Source organism: Rhinolophus sinicus, linkage group LG01 (genome assembly GCF_036562045.2).
Source record: "Rhinolophus sinicus isolate RSC01 linkage group LG01, ASM3656204v1, whole genome shotgun sequence".
Taxonomy (NCBI): domain Eukaryota; kingdom Metazoa; phylum Chordata; class Mammalia; order Chiroptera; family Rhinolophidae; genus Rhinolophus; species Rhinolophus sinicus.
In genome coordinates, this window is record NC_133751.1 from 38597940 (window position 1) to 38615818 (window position 17879).

The window sequence follows — 17879 nt, forward strand, 5'->3', positions numbered from 1 at the left end:
GGACATATGTGAGAAATGCCCAATAGTAGTCTGTCTCCAGATGAGTCAATTCTACATCTTATCCCTCTAGTCTTTTCCCTCAAATGTATCTCTTGCTCAGATCTAGAGTTGGGTGTGCGCTGCATAGAAGCAAAGGTCTGTACCGTAGTGTGTGGCATGCTCCATACCCAACCCTGCTCTGCTTTCGAGTGTCACCATTACCTGTTGCCCCGCATTGCCACTACCTTCAATGTCTGTCCCCTGGGTACATCTGGGCCTTTTCTCAACTACATACTTTTTGTGCCTATTCATTCTCTCTTCTTGGGATACTTTAGTGCCCTTCTTTGTCTGACAGTTCAACATTCTTCTCATTCAAATGCCCCTCCTCGGTATGACCCTTTTAGAACCTCCAACCCAGAAATGGCTGTTCTGTTTTTTTCAGCATCTTTGGTACTTTGGCCCATCTCTGTCATGAAATACAATGCATATTATTAACGATCCCCGAGAACTCTCTTAGTGCCTCACTGGAATTATATCTGAGAATTCAGAAAATTGCCTGGTGTATCGTAGGTACAGACATTCCTCAATCTATAGCACTTTATTATGCCTCAAAGATGTTTTGTTTTTTATAAATTAAAGGCAAGACTCTCCACCAGCCAAAGATTATGGCTTGCTTTATTATGATACCCACTTTATTGCGATACCTACCATATTGCGGTGGTCTGAAACAGAATCTGCAATATCTCTGAGATGACTGTACTTGATAAGTGTTTTTAAATGTAAGTGATTAGCCAAACTGAAATAAAGTAAATATAGGAGATGTTCACAGATTTGCAGGTGCAAGTAGAGTAATAAAACACCTGGTAGCTAGAAATTTAGCAAGATCAAAGTGACATATACCTGCAAGGAATGAAATGCTCTGACTGTGGATTTAAGAGAGAGAGGAGTGCCAAGACAATTCTGTAGAGGAAAGAATAGTTTCTTCAACAAATAGTGCAGGGGCAGTTGGGTATCCAAATGCAAAACAATGAAGTTGGACCTCTACCTCACACCACATATAAAAATGTGCTCTAAGTGGATGACAGACATGAGGGGAAGATAGTGCTTAGTCCTCATTATTAGTCAGCAAACCGGGGCAGCTGGGAAAATGGCCCAGACTATCTTGGTGCCGGTGGTGATGATGGTGATAATTACTGTGTGTTGTGTGGTAAATGCTTTATTTATGTTTCTCGTTTTCATCATCCTAACTTTATGAGAAAGCTGAGGCTCAGAGTTGAAACAGGATTGCAGCCCAGGCATTTCTGATTTTACTGGCCTATCTCCTACTCTGATGTGATCTTGATGTCAGCAGCAGAGGCCGCCTTGATGGTTGTAGTTGCTTTACGTTACATCCCTTTCTGACAATGGAGTGTGGACGTGTGGAGTGCCTACTGGTGCATCTCTAGTCCTAAAACACCAGCTTCTCATGGATGAGATGGTTCGTTATTGTGAGAGAATTGAAGAGGGAGGCCAGTGAATGATTAACAGTGTTATGTTAGTAACTCTAAGTTGAGTCAATGGAGAAATTCTCGATTATATTATATTCTCGACATAATTAAGTAGTTCAGAGTGCTTTAAAGACAAATTGGTCAAATAAATTTGACAAAAAACAAATGTCAGTAGTGAGCAGAGATAATGTTATAGTAAGCCAAGCACCTGCAGTTGAAGCGTCAGCTGTGGTCTGCTCTGAGGTACAGTTACCGTAACAATCATTGTTTTCTTAGGTTGAGGACTGAACCAGTGGGCTTTAAAGATAGTGTGGACTTAGGAGAATAGTGGAATCTTGTCATTTTAACTCAGTAGTCCCTGATAATATAGTAAGCTTTTGTGTATTGTAGTGTGTGTGTGTGTTGTGCTTTACTTTTTGGTGGGAGGCTGGGAAAAGTTTGAGGGGAAAACAACCTGACCTTTTCAACTTGAGAGAAAATACAGGCTAAGTTTTCTTTCAACTGTGAGCTAGTGGATTTCAGTAAGAGGGAATTTAGTCTTGTCACACTCGTCACCATCATTTCCATGGTATATGATTAGGGTTGAGGCTGTGGGAGCAAACAGGGTGAATACTAACGTTGGGAAGAGCGTGGGCATTTCTAGGAGAGGCCAGCCTTCAAATTCCACCATGGCTACTTCCCATGTTACCTTGACAAATTCTTTCACCACATAGGCGAATACCTACCTGAACTGGTAGAGGTAAGAATTAAGGGAAATGTTATGTGAGGTGTGTAGTCCACATTGGGCGTTCAGTAAGTGGTAGCTGTTATAATGAAGAAGACTGTTAGAATAATTCACAGAAAGTCTGGCAGTGTACCATTCTGAATACATATTGAGATCACACAGCATGAAGCAAATTTTTCCTTTCATTGTATACTGGCCATGGTTGTTCTCATCTTTTCAATTTTTAACCTCATCATTAACTTTCTGAATAATTTAAATATGAATTTAAATATATATGTATATAAATCTCTATATAAAAGTTTATATATATAAATATACACACATATATATAAATTTAAATATATATAAATGTCTTACACAGATTCCTTCAGTTTTATTTTCCATGCTTTTATAGTAATTTATAAAACATTTTTCAACTGTTACAGAAAAATCTTCATGTAGACTCCAAAATTTAAAAAGCATATGAAAAGAAACAGTGAAATATCCATGTTAAATGCTCTGTCAGTTGGGAAACTACTCTTCTTTTTCGAGATTAATTGATGTAACCTAAAAACTGAATAGTAGTCAAAATCAGTATTTTGTTGTTGTAGCACAAGTACACACTTTACCTCATTCCATTGTTCTGGGGGTTTGTTAATGGGTAAATAAATACCTGTTAAAATTATATATATTCCATTTCTCTTGACCAGGGAGAGACAAGAAGTCTATTTAAAAATGGGTTTCCATTTTGCTATGGTTGGTCATTCTCCTGAAGAGTGTTTAAAGAGTTGGCCAGAAATGAGAGCCCCTATGGGGAAATAATGGGGCCTGTTTGGTGGGACCCATGGAATGCTTTTCCCTGCTTTGCCTCTAGCCAAGCCAGTGGGGCTATAAACATTAGCTTCAGCTGCTTCCCTGTGGTCATTTCACTGTGGGATTAAACCAATGCTGTGTGTCACCTTCAACATTTGAAAACGATGAGCAGAGACTCGCATGGGGGATTGCCCTGTGCCCTGACAAGCTGAGAATCAGACCTGTTTGGCAGCCAAGAAGAAGGAGAATTGGAATCTCTTTCAGGATGTTAAGTCCTCTGGAGGACCTGATTTTTCTATAGGAAGTTAGGAAAGTATTCCACAATGAGCAGTGTGTGTGCACAGAGGTTGGAAGCTTCTGCGGGAAGAGTAGAGGACTTCTGTGTCTATTCTGTTGTAGTTTCCTTTATCAGCAGCTTTGCAGCAACCTTTTCATTTTATGACTTATTTTGTCTGAGGAATGATTGTAGACAGGGTTGGCATCGCTAAATTAATGTACCAAGGACATAGCCTCTCAAGGACATTCTGCAAGTTTCCTCTTTCCAAGCTTTCTGTCTCCCTGTTCTTCATTTTCTCCTGTATTTCTTTGTTTCTGAGATCCTGGCATTGTGGTATAAAAGAATACAAGATTCGCAGAAGACAGGAGCCCAGGTCGGGTCTGGGTCCAACTCCCTGTGTGATTTTTAGGACTATTTTGAAATTATTTACTTGGGTGTTTCTCTTGTTGGTTTGCTTGCTCATTGTTGGTCTTCCTCACTTTTAGCATTTAAGCCCTGTAAGGTCAGGGACCCTGTGTACCCTGTCATCACTGGATCTCCAGAAAGGTGCTCAGCACGTGATTGGCACTTGCCAAAATGTGGCTGGTTGGCTGGCTGGAGTCGTCGTTGTCTTGTGGAGGGAGGAAGGGAGAGGAAAGGGTTTGAGGATCTCTGAGATTATTTTCTAGCCTAAAATCAGGTGATTCTCCTCTACTGTATATACTGTTCCTTAAAAAGGAGACCACGTGAGAATATGAGTAAGTTTCCATAAGCAGTCATTCCCAAAACGGGCACACGCATTGTATGGACTAGAATGCTAGTCTTCCTTTCTATGGAAAAACGATAGTTGATTTTCATAATAATAGTAATATTGAGACAGTGTCACATCTAGAAATGACTTCTGAATCATTAATAAGGATTAAATTATGCACATAACATTTGATTTTATTGCACAGTTAGTACGTGTTTAGTCTGTCTTTCTCAATTATTGACTTATGTGTCATATATAAAAACTTTTCTTAGAGAAACACCTTTGCTCAACCTATTAGCTTCAAAACTATGAAGGTCGGATGGGTTTTATATTCCTGCACCCTCTTTGGACCCATCAGGCTTATAAACTTGCAGTTATATTTTGCTGTGTGATAAACACGATCTCAGTATCATCAGTATGGATTCTTAATCCTTTTCGTGTGCCGTGGGAGCCCATTAGCAGGCTGGTGAAGCATTTTCAGATGTAAAATATGAAATTCCTAGATATTGTCTAGAACAGTCTGCCTGTGTTTCCAGGAACATGAATGTGCTTGAGAAGCTGAACTGAAATCATCTTGTAATTAACAGTCCCTTCTGTGCTGTCAATGGGAAGCTCCTCGCATAACAGGAACAGTTACCATCCACAGACTCCTCCTGTTGATGGCTTTATTAATATCTTAAAGGCATCTCGGTTTGGCACAAATTACGCCATCAGATCTCTACTTACTGTTTTTTTTCCTGTTCCTTAAAACATTTCCTTTTAGTGTAGAATAATTGTTTGGCCCATATTACTGCTCAAAACTCTATGGATATAACTTCTCACTTGTCTGGTGTCCCTATGTGCCACACAGGTATTAGGGAAGATTAGATTAAATTTTTGATCTTCAAATGTGTTTCTTTCTGATATTTAGGTTGGGGATATAGAATAAAATATGATAGAAAAGACACAGCGTTTCTAGTCACTAGTACTTGGGTGTGAATCTTGTCACCCACTTAGATGATCTTAGGTTAAGTTACTTAATTGTTCCTGAAATTCTTCATCTAGAAATTAGGACTGTGATGTTGCCCACGTTAGAGAATCTTCTGAGTATTATGCAAGTAAAGTTCTGTGTTAAGCATTTTAATAAACTGTTAAGTGATACAGAAATTATAGGAGTTGTTATTGTCCCCTTTAATTGTCACACCAAATTAATCAATCTGCCATTTGCCTTCAGCATCACTGCCCAATGTGGAATTTCTACTTGAAGAAGAGACCATTTGGCTCTCAGCAGTGTCTTGAGTAGCTTAGCTCTGTCCAAACAGGGACCTCTCTCTTCCCATGGGATTCTCAAGTTGGGGCAGCTGGGGGTGTGGTAAGATATAGCTGGAGCCAGCTGAGGACCTAACCTTGGTTCTGCAGTTTATAAATTGTGTCTCTTAACCTCGCTAGGTTGCCTTCTTAATTTGGAAGGTCTTTAGAAATTACTGCCTATGTCCCCTCAACTATATAGCCTTCCATGCTTTGCTGAGCAGTTGGATTAAAGGGATATACAAGAGGATGTACTTGTTTCCAGCCTCCTCTCCAACCCTCAGTGTTTTTAATTATAAGTCATCAGGTACCCACCTGGAAAGATCCAGGTACATATGTCCAGTAAAATACTAACAGTTGGTTTTATGTACATATGCCCTAGTCATGTTCCTTTTCCCAGATTATAGATTTACATAACTGAGTAGCTTGGATTATTTCTGTGTGTATAAAAATGCTGGCACATATAAAGCCAAAGAGGGGGAAATTGCCATTTATGGGGTGTCTCCTTATACTGGTCACCTTCCAAACTAGCCTGTCTGTAAGACTCGTACACAGAAGACATGTGCCACATCAGTACCGCCAGCTTGTTATCCCCTAAATATCGACCTCGCTTGGCTTTATCTGGATCTAACCATTCCCCCCCTCAGTCTGTACCTTAGCCATTACCTCGATTTGCCATGTGGATTAAAAATTAAGCACCATAGAACATTCAACATTTCTAGATATGTAGAAATGAGTGTGTAGATAAAAATGTTTGGGGAATTTTTGTTCAGTCATGAATCACCTTATTATTTAAAACCTTCGACTTGACTACCTATAAAGCAGATGATTGATTGTTTACTTAACCATCGGCATTAACTGTTTGAGAAAAGTAATTGGAATTTTCAAGGAAATTTTTTTTTTTTTTTTAAATTCTGGAGATGATAGCTATTATCAAGCTGTGACCACTCTGCAGGATAATCCTTTGATGTTATTTACAGGGCTTTGGATACCTAGAAGCATCACCAATAATGTATTTTTCCATTTGGCTACAAAACTACCATGTTGTAAGGCAAAAATAGCTGATCTTAAACCTAGAGGGTCTGTTGTCTCAGGACATTAATGATAATGAAACGTTGGAAAGAGCAAATATTATTTCATCATTGTTGGCTATCACAGATATGAAGAGAAAGGAGGTTGAGAAGTATGTTTGGTGTTTTTGACCATAGATGTAAACATTAAATTTGAAAAGACAGAGAAGTAAGTCAGGAGATTTGGAAAATACATTCAAGTCTGCCACCATTTTAAATTAATTAACTTTATCTGTAAAATAGAAAGACTTTGTTCTAATGGTACTTGGCAGATGGCGATGGGAGTTTCATCCACAGTAGCAAAAAGGAGATGGGCCAGGGAAAGTAAATTCCGTATGTTTCAAATCTCTATACTCCATGAAGAACAAACTTGCTTTTCTGTTTTTAAAAACTTTTCCCCATTAGTTTCAGGTGTACAAAACAACATCATGATTAGACATGTACACCTCCTCTCACAAAGTGATAACCCCCCCAAGTCTACTACCCATCTGACACTATACATAGCTATTGCAGTACCATTGGCTATGTTCCCTATGCTGTACTTTACATCCCGTGACTATATAGCCGTATATATACCTATATACATATATATTTAATCATAGTTGACATTTACTATTATTTTTATTAGTTTCAGGTGTACAGCGCCGTGGTTGGGCATTTATATAATTTATGAAGTGATTCCCCTCCCCAATGTCTAGTACCCATCTGATACCATACACAGTTTTTACAACATTATTGACTACATTTCCCATATTGTATTTCACATCCCCGGGACTATTTTGTGACTGTCAATTTGTACTTCCTAATCCCTTCACCTTTTTCACCCATCCTCCAAGCCCCCTCCCATCTAGCAACCATCAGTTTGTTTTCTGTATCTCTGAGTCTGTTTCTGTTTCCTTTATTTATTTTGTTCTTTGGAGTCCACATATAAGTGCGATCATATGGTATTTATATTTCTCAGTCTGACTTATTTCACTTAGCATAATATCCTCTAGGTCCATCCATGTTGTTGCAAATATTCAGATTTCATTCTTGTTTATGGCCGAGTGCTACTCCATTATATAAATGTACCACAATTTCTTTATCCAATTGTCTGTTGATGGGCATTTTGTTATTTCCATATCTTGGCTATTGTCAATAGTGCTACAGTAAACATATCTTTTTTTGAATTAGTGTTTTGGATTTCTTTGGATAAATACCCAGGAGTAAAATTGCTGGGTCATAAGGTAGTTAGTTCTATTTTTAATTTTTTGAGGGATCTCCATACTGTTTTCCATAGTGGCTGCACCAATCTGCAATCCCACAACAGTGCACGAGGGTTCCCTTTTCTCCTCATCCTCGCCAATACTTGTTTGTCGATTCATTGATGATCGCCATTCTGAGGAGAGTGAGGTGGTGTCTCATTGTGGTTGGTACTTGCATTTCTGTAATGATTAGTGGCGTTGAGCATCTTTTCCTGTGTCTATTGGCCATCTGTATGTCCTCTTTGGAGAAATGTCGATTCAGGTCCTCTGTCCATTTTTTAATTGGGCTGTTTGTTTCTTTGGTGTTGAGTTGTATGAGTTTTACAAATTTTGGATATTAACCCCTTATCAGATGTATCATTGGCAAATATCATCTCCCATTTAATAGGATATCTTTTTGCTTTGTTGATGGTTTTCTTTGCTGTGAAAAAATTTTTTAGTTTGATATAGTCCCATTTGTTTATTTTTTCTTTTGTTTCCTTTGCCCAATGAGATATATCAGTAAAAATATTACTAACATAATGTCTGCGACTTCATATATTTTCTTCTAGGAGTTTTGGTTTCGGGTCTTACATTTAAGTCTTTTAATCCATTTTGAGTTTATTCTTGTATATGGCGTAAGAAGGTGTTCCAGTTTTATTTTTTTGCATGTATCTACCTTTAAACTTGCTTTTCTTTTCTTTTCTTTTTTTATATTGTTTAGTGTATTAGAAAATGCAGAGTGAGGAGTTAGTGCAAAAGGGAAAAGTAAGAGCTGATGCTTTTGTACTCTGGTTAGTAGTAAATAAAATAAGACTGCTCAGCTGCATTTTGGATTGCAGTAGAACTTACAAGGAAACGTATAGTTTTTCAGTGTCTTTCTTGTGAAGTAAAATAGTAAAATGATTTTGATAATATTAAATAATATTTAATATTTTAAATACAATGATCAGGCACGACAGATCTGCGATTAGCTGAGTTTAGATTTCTGAAATTTTAGAGTAGAATGTCAGATATTTACCTGTGTTGTGGGGAGGAATTTGGTAATGAATGTGTTAATTCTTAGACGACATCAAATATAAGCAGATACATTTTTTTTTTCATCATTTGTTCACTTAGCCAACTCTTATTGAAAGCCTCCTGTGTTCCCAGATGCCCCTGAGGGACTGGCAGCTATGGGGGAGAGACAGACCTGTAATTCACACTGTAGGACAGAGATGCTGGTGGAGGGGTACACACCGGTCTAGCTGGATGGAGCCTAGACTCTGCCTGCCCATCCATCCCTCTGTCCATGCAGCTGTTTTGTGTTGCCCGGCCTTTTCTTCTGCTTGTCCATTGCTTGCGTGCTCAGTTTTAGCTGACATTTCATCCCTTCCTGGAGTGATCTGGGAGCCCCCTTCAAATATGTTGGCAGCAGTTAGGAATTGAGCTTGAGCCTGGCTTTCACACACATTTGGTCCCAGCTTTCAGTGTGCAGGCAGCTCACTCAGTGTTCCTTGCCACCGCAGCAAACCGGCTGCCAGGCCCTGCACACTGCCTGCGTGCAGGCGGGTTCATGTACGTCCACGTGCAGTCTGCTCTGCCCACTTCCTGGCTCATTCCCGGCCGTCTAGGGCAGCCTTTAAATTTTTTTATTTTGCCTCCTGCCTTTTAAAGCCCTTCTTTTGATTCTTGTCATTTAGAGCCCAGAAGTACAGGGACAGAGTTTTAGGAACTGAGGAGTTTATTAAAAGTCCTGTGAGGCATTTCAGTTCAGTAAGGGGAACTAGCTTCCTTCTCTGTCATCTACAACAAAGGACATTCAAACTATAATTGTCTTTAAGAGAGGCATTTTATTTAATTCTTGGACTCCGAATTGCCCCCTTCATTCCCTGATAGCTGTCTGACCTTAGGCGAATTAGCTTGACTTCCCTGAACTTCATTCCTCTTGTCTGCAAAGTGGGGACAACTGGATATTTCTCACAGGATTGCTGGGAGGATTTAATGAGGTGCTGATACTAATAATAGTAATTGCTAGGTAAGATTTTTCTATTATGTATCAGTTACTGTCCCAGGACCTTAACATGTGCTGCCTTATTTCGGTACAGGGTATTAAAGCAGAGCAGCAGGTATTCAGTAGATACTGGTTGTCTCTTGAATCCTTTCACATCTCTTGACAACCCAGCTGTCCTGGTTCTCACAGTTCATTTTACATACCTATTTCTCAGCATATCTAACTTATGTATAATTCTCCATGTAATAAAAACTTTGCAGTACAGACTAGAATGAAAATCTGGTCCTGCAACTGAGCTAGTTGTACATTTTTACCATGCTGTACCTTGGTTTCCTTCATGTCTGACAGGAATACTAATACCTAATTCTTCAGTAGTTAAGGACATTCAGTGAGATAACCCATGTCCAGCAGCTGGCAGGTCACAGGCACTGGTTCTGAGTTTCTTTCTCATCTGTCTTCCCATGCTGCTACTTCTTTCTGTTGCCTCCAAGTTATTTCATTTTGTTTTAATAGTTCTCTTGGTAATACTTCTAAAAACACTCATGCAAATAAGACAAACACTCTCCCTGTTTAACCTTTGGTGCTGTATTCTCAAGCCTCTTATCCCTGTGTCTACGCCACAGGATAGCAAGAATACGAGGCACAGAGAAGTTTCTCAGTAAATACTTCTGAGCAGAATAAAAAGACATGATAAGGAATCAAACCAGCTGCCATCGGGCTGCCTTTCTTCCTTGGCCTGAGGAAGGTGACTGGGTATTTGTTCATGGGGGATAAATCTTTGCTTTTTATAGAGGTTTGTTTGTTTGTTTAAGCAGACAAGGCTGGTAGAACTTTAGATAGAGGAATCTTGTGAGGCTCTGCTAGGTGGTGTATTAGATTGCTAGGGCTACCATAACAAAGTGCCCACCGAGTGGGTGGCTTAAGCAACAGAAATGACTCACAATTCTGGAGGCTATAAGTTTGGTTTCTTCTAAGGCCTCTCTCCTTGGCTTGTAGATGGTATTCTTCCTTTGGTGTCTTCACATAGTCTTCTTTCCATGTGTCTCTGTCCTGCTTTCCTCCTTTTAGAAGGACGTCTGTCTTTTTGGATTAGGGCCCGCCTACATGACCTCATTTTTTACCATAATTACACAACTTGAAAGGCCCTATCTCCAAATACCGTGGGTTAGGATTTCAATTTATAAATTGATTGGGGCCTGGGGGACATAATTCAGCCCATAACAGGTGGCAACCTGATAACCTAGCACAATTGTCTTCTCCAATGGAGGTGCTCTGCAGAAGATATTTGAGTGACGATTCTGTTGCATCACAGAGCTAGGAAAAAATTCTAGAAAAAATAATACTTGATTCTGATTTCTTGAGAAGCACTTACTAGGAGTTAGTCTAATTTTTCTCTTTATGTTATCCTTAGGTAAATCTTACTGTTTAGCACCTATTTTTTCTTTCCCCCACCTATTTTTTCTTTTCCCCACCTTTGAATATCCAGTGCTTAGCTCATAGTATGTGTCAGGAAATAATTGTTGAGTTGAGTACCGGCAATTTGTCTGCCTCTGGACAGTGTCGCAATTTCATTCACTGCAAAAGGAAATGAACCTGTCTTTTCCATGGTTATTTGTGAACACTGAAGGTATATTTTATTGTCTGAGAGTTTTTGGACTGAACTCTTTCTGATTTTTAAATTCTTCTGCTACAGTAATATATTTCTTTCTGAACTATATATTTTTTAAACAAAGTATGTTATTGCCACCATTTCCTGAGTTGCTCATTATTTTGTGCACTGTTCTTGCTCCTCAGACTTACTCTTTGGGGAACATAGGCGTAATTTCCTTAGACATAGATCAAAACTTGATTTATAATTAAATATGTTGTAATTGTGTTACGGAAGAATAATAAACAAAATACTTAGAACATATTTTTGTTTTTGATTATTTCTGAACTAATATTTCACTTCTTAAATATTTTTAGTGACAAAGTAGGCCTTGGTTGGTAAGGGTGCAGGTTTCTCAACGTGTCCCATTATGGGTGTCTCTCACAAATACCACAGAATAATTTGAGATAATTAAAAATGGGGCTGTCAAACAATTTATATATGCAGGTAGTTTCAAAAAGCAACTTGGTTTTCTAACTGGAAACCTTTTTTTTTGTGATGTGAAGAAAAATTTATACTTTAAATTTATTAATTTTTTTAAGTAGTGGAAATACTTAATTTTACAAAATAGAATGGGAAAAAGATAATGTTTCATTCAGCTCTTTGTCTTTTTTGTTTCTTTTCCTGGACTAGCATTCTTATCTTTGTTAGGGCTTTTTGCCCAACTTTTTAAAAGGGTGCTTTGTTTCAATAAACCAGAAATTATATGATAAAATGATGAAAATAACTTCACTATAATTGCTGTTGTTTACAAGCCCAAAGAGTTCTTCATGTTTAGTGAGAGTCCTGTTCTTATTTTACAACATTGTCAAGTTCACGTAGCTGGTTGGCCTGAAATAATGAAGGTTGTAAGTTTCTAGAAAACAAATATTTTGCTTCTGTGGACCTTCCAGTGCCCAGCACAGGACTGAATGAAGGTTCTATGAAAGAGGAATATCGGGAATTTTTCTTACTTTTTTCTTAATAGCCAGTGGCAAAGTGGGGGGTGGGAGGAATAGAAGACACTGTAGAATGATGTATGTTTATATTAGATGGTGAGAAAAATCCATATTTATCCTAAAATTATACATAGTGTGCTACCAAATATATTTATGCTCTGTGTTTTAGACAATATAGATATTAGCAGAATCATTAGAATTTCCAATATCACGGTTTAGCACCATTTCACATATACCTGTAAAATGAGGTTAATGTGATTAGCTTGCTTAGGTCAAGAGGTTACATTTGTTAAAGAATACATAAAAAACTACGTTTTGAGCTTTAATAGGGAGTATGACTCAGAATCTTAATTTTCCAGAGTTAATATTGCTTTATTAAGGAATTATTAACATAGTAGTTAATTCTGACCCTGATATGTTAATTGATTCATTAATAAACAAAGTTTTTATTTTCTTATTGTAAATATTAGTGGCTATTAATTCAAACTAAATTTACCTTGTACACTAAAGTACGGACTAAACATGCCAACTTGTGTCAAGCAAGATTTTTAAAAACGAAGCTTATTATACTTTTTTTTTTTTTCCGATACCATTAAGAATGTTTTAGATAGCATTAAGTCATTTGACTGTGGCCTGTAATCAGCCTCCTGAGGTGCAATGAGAAATGCACTGCAACATATAAGTTTAATTTTCAGTGCCTTTTTTTTTTTTTAAACACAAAACTTTCTACCTTGTGTGTGCCTGATTGCCTTAAATACTTGATTAGACCAGCTGGTCTCTTTGGCAACCTGGTCCTGGCTTCCAAGTTTACTCTTCTGCCCTCGTTGTCCCCTTCCTTGCAGGGCCCTGATCCAGAGGCCATTGTCTCAGCTGTCCCAGCCCTACCAATTCTTTGAGGTCCCTGAATCCCTCCTGATTCTGCCATTCCATGCTCTTCTCTATACCCCACAGCCTTCCCTTTTGATTATGGTATCTGTTCTCTTGTTCTTTCTTACCTTGTGTCTCAACACAGCTGTTAGCTCTTAGAGCAGTTAGCATGAAGTTGGCCACAGAGGCAAGTAAATACTGATACTGTACTACTTTAGTTAATTATCTTCCTTGGGTGAATTGAAAAGCATTTGAAGAAATTATAGATAGAATGTTTATTGGCATTTACTCTGCTTATAGCAGGTTCTGTAGCATAATGTCTCCCTTCACAACACTCATTGTATCATCAGGATGGGAGCAAAGGTGTCCATCTTGATTTGGGATTGCTCAAGTTTTTCACTGGTTGGAATCCCCTCATTTCATGTATATATCCTTGGTCCCAGATTAAATGACTTTTTGGTACTTTTATGGCTTCTGAAGTTAATGCTTTCATGATGGTGGAACTTTGCATGCTAATGTAGGAACGGGGTCAAGTGTTATCAGGCAGAAGTGGAAGCTCAGCACTTAGGTGCCCCAGAAAGTCTCTTCTTTCTGGAAAAACCACTGAACTGATAGTTATATTCAAAGTCATTCCTAAAATCACCCTGAGCACACGTTCAATTCCCTTGTCTTGGATGAAGTCTTCTTCCAACTGTTTTTGAAATCTTAGAAGAAGACTTCATCTGTGAAAATTTTATGAGACAAACAAAATTTATTATTAAGCTCTTGATACCTCCAAAATGTTTTTGTATTATCAGAATTAGGTGGTTGGTGAAGATTTCATAAATTTTAATGGTTAAGTCTTATTACTTCTAAAATTCATTTAACTGGTTGAATTAGAGAACCAGAATTCAACATGCACTAATTTTTTTCCAGTAGAGGAGAGAAATTTAAAAATAAGGGGGAAGTAATTAAATACTGCGTATAATCACAAGACATTGGCTGCTAATACCCACTACACTCTTTCTTTTTGCTATTTTCTTTAGGTGATCGAAGATAATACTGGAGTCCGCCGTGTGGTGGTCACACCCCAGTCTCCTGAGTGTTACCCCCCAAGCTACCCCTCAGCCATGTCTCCAACCCATCACCTACCCCCCTACTTGACTCACCACCCGCATTTTATTCATAACTCACACACGGCTTACTACCCACCTGTTACTGGACCTGGAGACATGCCGCCTCAGTTTTTCCCTCAGCATCATCTTCCCCCTACATTATACAGTGAGCAAGGTGAGTAAGTCATTGCTGGCACTGGCAGCTGTTGAAACTGGTTATAGCACTTAAGTAGCTTAAGAGAGTCAGCCCTTTGTTTCTGCTGTAATAAGCATGGTAGAAGAGGGTCTATCTGATGTATAAAACTCATGGGAAATGCCTAGCTTCTTTTGTTCTGATTTGTGTCTTGCAAAAATTATTAATACTCTGCGGGTTGCAGGTCTTTTCTTTATATTTTCCCAAATTCTACCCCATCCCACCCCACAAAGAGCAGGGAGTGGGATAGCCACTTACTTGTAAAAAGCAGCAGTGATCTGTCATACGTTCCCGTGTCCTGTTAACATATTTTTATGTGAGAGTGGCCTGAAGCAGAACTACAACACATTATTTCTTAGACATCCTATACTCTAGCTGTAGAAGGGAAATTAAAAAGGGTTTTGTGTCTCATTTCCAGTGACAGAAGGCTGTTAATTCTCAGTAACCTTTGGGCTTCCATGATGTAGTCTTGGTGGAACTCAGAACCCCCTCGCTGTTGACATGGTCCTCCTCACCCTATTTTTAGTTTAAGAATAGCCATTTGTACAGCCACAATTTCACTGATTGTTAGGCAAATACTTACCTTGAAACGAAAAATAGTCACAGAGATAACGACATCATGTTTTTTTAGTTTTCACCTTGGTGTTGGTTTAGTCTGGAGCCCTTTTCTATCAAAATGGATACTAAGAAACCAGATAAGTGAGGGTAAAAATTATACTTTAACTTTCAGGACTTTGCAAAATGATTTTCTTCTGAGTCTGAGTATGAACTGAAGCATTTTCTTACTTCAAACATTTATTATGTTGGTTCAGATAAATTATATGAGAAGTGCCTGTTACACCATAGAATTTTGGAGCAAGTTATCACCTCACTTTCTCTTAACAATTACACATACATATTTTTCCCTGTATGTTCATCACACATTATAAGTTTTTTTCATTAACAAGAAAAATATTTGAGATGGATATTTTAAGTGAAATAGCCTGTTGTAACTTAGGAATAGAATTTGATTATTTATAGTAGTTCAAAAGAAATTTAGTATAATTCAAAAGAATCAGTTGGTATCATAATGGGGTATGGAGAGATGATAGGAAAAGATAAAATTGATACTTTGATTTCATGAAGGCATCAGTAACTTCCCATTAATATAATCGTGTTGTCTAGTGATGTAATTAACACCCCAAAACATCAGATAGGTAGGCACAGTTCATGAAAACCTTTGGATAAAAACTGAAAAAAATTTAGTTAATTGTAATTTTTATAAAAGTATTCAGTGCTATTTGAGCATTTGTTAGAGTTTTCTGTTTGGGTCTGAACTTAATGACATCGTGAAAAGTCTTGGCTACCAGCTCATTTCTTGATGAAGAGTGATTGTTAGTAGGATAAAGCAGTTTGCTAGCAGGATGCCACAGTTACTATTTTGTAAATGGTATACTTTGCAATTTTAGACAGCAGTATGATTTAAATCATTAGAATTAAGCAAAAAAAAAAATCTGTGTCTTTATTTCATCGGGTATTTTGGTTTAATTTCATTAAATTAACAGAGTAATAATGTACAAATAACAGTGCCTTCATTGATTTCAAATTAAGAAAGCAGTAAAACAAAATTCCTTATATTCTTACCTTAGTTCTCAATGTGCATACCTAAAAGAAATTTAAACATTTAATTTCCCAAACCATAGGAGCTTAAAAATTTCTTCACATGTTTTAAAAGATTATTGTATTAGTGCCCATGGTGAATATTTTAAATCTCAAGTGTAATGCATTGTGATATTTAAAATATTTACCATCCTTTTTATATATTTACACATAATCTATTTGGGTATATGCTCTTTGAATGGAATTGTATTTGTTTTTTCACATTCTCTGGTACAAATTGGTTATCTTATGAAGATTCACTTTTTAAAGATCTTCCTTAAGCTATGTGACCAGAAAGAAAATGAAAAGGGGATATTTACCATTGAACAATGGAAACATCAATTGTTAAGATACCTACAGTGATCATATATTCCTGGTGTGCCTAGGACAGTCTTGGTTGAGGTCTCTTGTCCAGAGAAATGATTGAGAATTGCCCCCTGAATACGCAGAAGTATTCAGGTTTGGATGGTAATTTATATGGTCACCCTGTGCACATGGGGCCGTTTTTTCCTATAGACATGTAAGGTCCCGTTCTTTCTGTTATGTATTGAATTTGTATTAATGTCTAAATATAATTTTAAATTGATTTAAAATTTAAAATTTAAATTAAATTTTCCTCTCTAAGATCATAAGATTATTTTGCAGGCTCCCATTGTCTTTTGAGTCACTTAAAAATATGCATAGTGAAGCTAGGTGACATTCTCTTAGTCAGTTTGCCTTGCATCCTGATTATTCCAACATAGAAGTTTGAGACCATGGCTTATGATGTGTGGCACCAGGTTGCAGAGATGGCTTATGTTTACACCTACAGTTTCTATTTGAATATTTTCCCTGATTCTGTGAGCTTTGATTATTTTCAATGGGAACTTGTCATCTCATCATTTTAGTAAGTTTTCTTCAAATGTTGGCTCTTGTAGATGCCACAAATAACTCCTTATATTCTGTTTGCTATATACTTTCCAATAGAAATGCTATTCTGTCTACAAGGATAAGTATACTTTTAAGTATCTTGATTCTAAGTACATATTTAAGGAGGTATTTTGTTTGTTCTAACTTTTTGGATACTGCAACTACTGACTCACTTATTTATAAGTTCAACCAGAATGTGAACTCTTTGTGGACAGTAACCTTGTCTTCTTCAATATTCTCTATAATTTCTGGAACATTCCTGAACCCACAATATGTTTTTTAATGAGTAATTATTCCTTGACTGATTAGAAACAAATGGGAATATTTTAAGCGTGCATAACATGTATATCATTTTCTTATTAATATTTTTATACTGTATTTAGTAATATTTTAAACGTCTTTCTTTAGGAGGCAGGTCATTTAACCATTAATAATTTATTATTGAAAATGTAGACAACTTGTATTTGTCATAATCACCCATTTTAGAAATTATACCACTCTACGGAATGTCAAGCTACATCACCCGAGAAGACCAGTACAGCAAGCCTCCACACAAAAAACTGAAAGACCGCCAGATTGACCGCCAGAATCGCCTCAATAGCCCTCCCTCTTCTATCTACAAAAGCAACTGCACCACCGTGTACAATGGCTACGGAAAAGGCCACAGCGGAGGAGGCAGCGGTGGCGGGGGAGGCGGCAGCGGAGGTGGGCCGGGAATTAAGAAAACAGAGCGGCGAGCACGAAGTAGTCCCAAGGCCAATGATTCAGAATTGCAAGGTAAGGCACACAGATGTTTGCCCTAAGCAGTGAATTGAGACAGGGAAGGAATATCTTTTACATAGAATGTTATTTCATGGTGGTTGCTGTTTCTACAAGGAATGATTAAACTTTTGATCTTTTTCTTAGGACAGAATATTGCATCTTCTCTCTTTTATTAACAGTTCATGGCAGAAATGTAATTTTTTGGTCACATGTACCAGGGAACGTTCTATTTAATCTCCATAAAAAGTATCCGAAAGTGTTTTTGCAT

At 37.6% G+C, this 17879-nt stretch overlaps 1 protein-coding gene across 2 annotated transcripts in view; it reads left to right on the forward strand.

Moving 5' to 3' along the window:
• FNDC3B (fibronectin type III domain containing 3B) overlaps positions 1–17879 on the forward strand; it is a 320442-nt gene that overhangs the window by 173221 nt on the left and 129342 nt on the right. For both annotated transcript variants that reach the window (XM_019735100.2, XM_019735095.2), the window contains exons 5-6: positions 14041–14284; positions 17336–17626. In XM_019735100.2, the coding sequence (XP_019590659.2) occupies positions 14041–14284; positions 17336–17626 (535 nt within the window). The remainder of the gene's footprint in view (positions 1–14040; positions 14285–17335; positions 17627–17879) is intronic.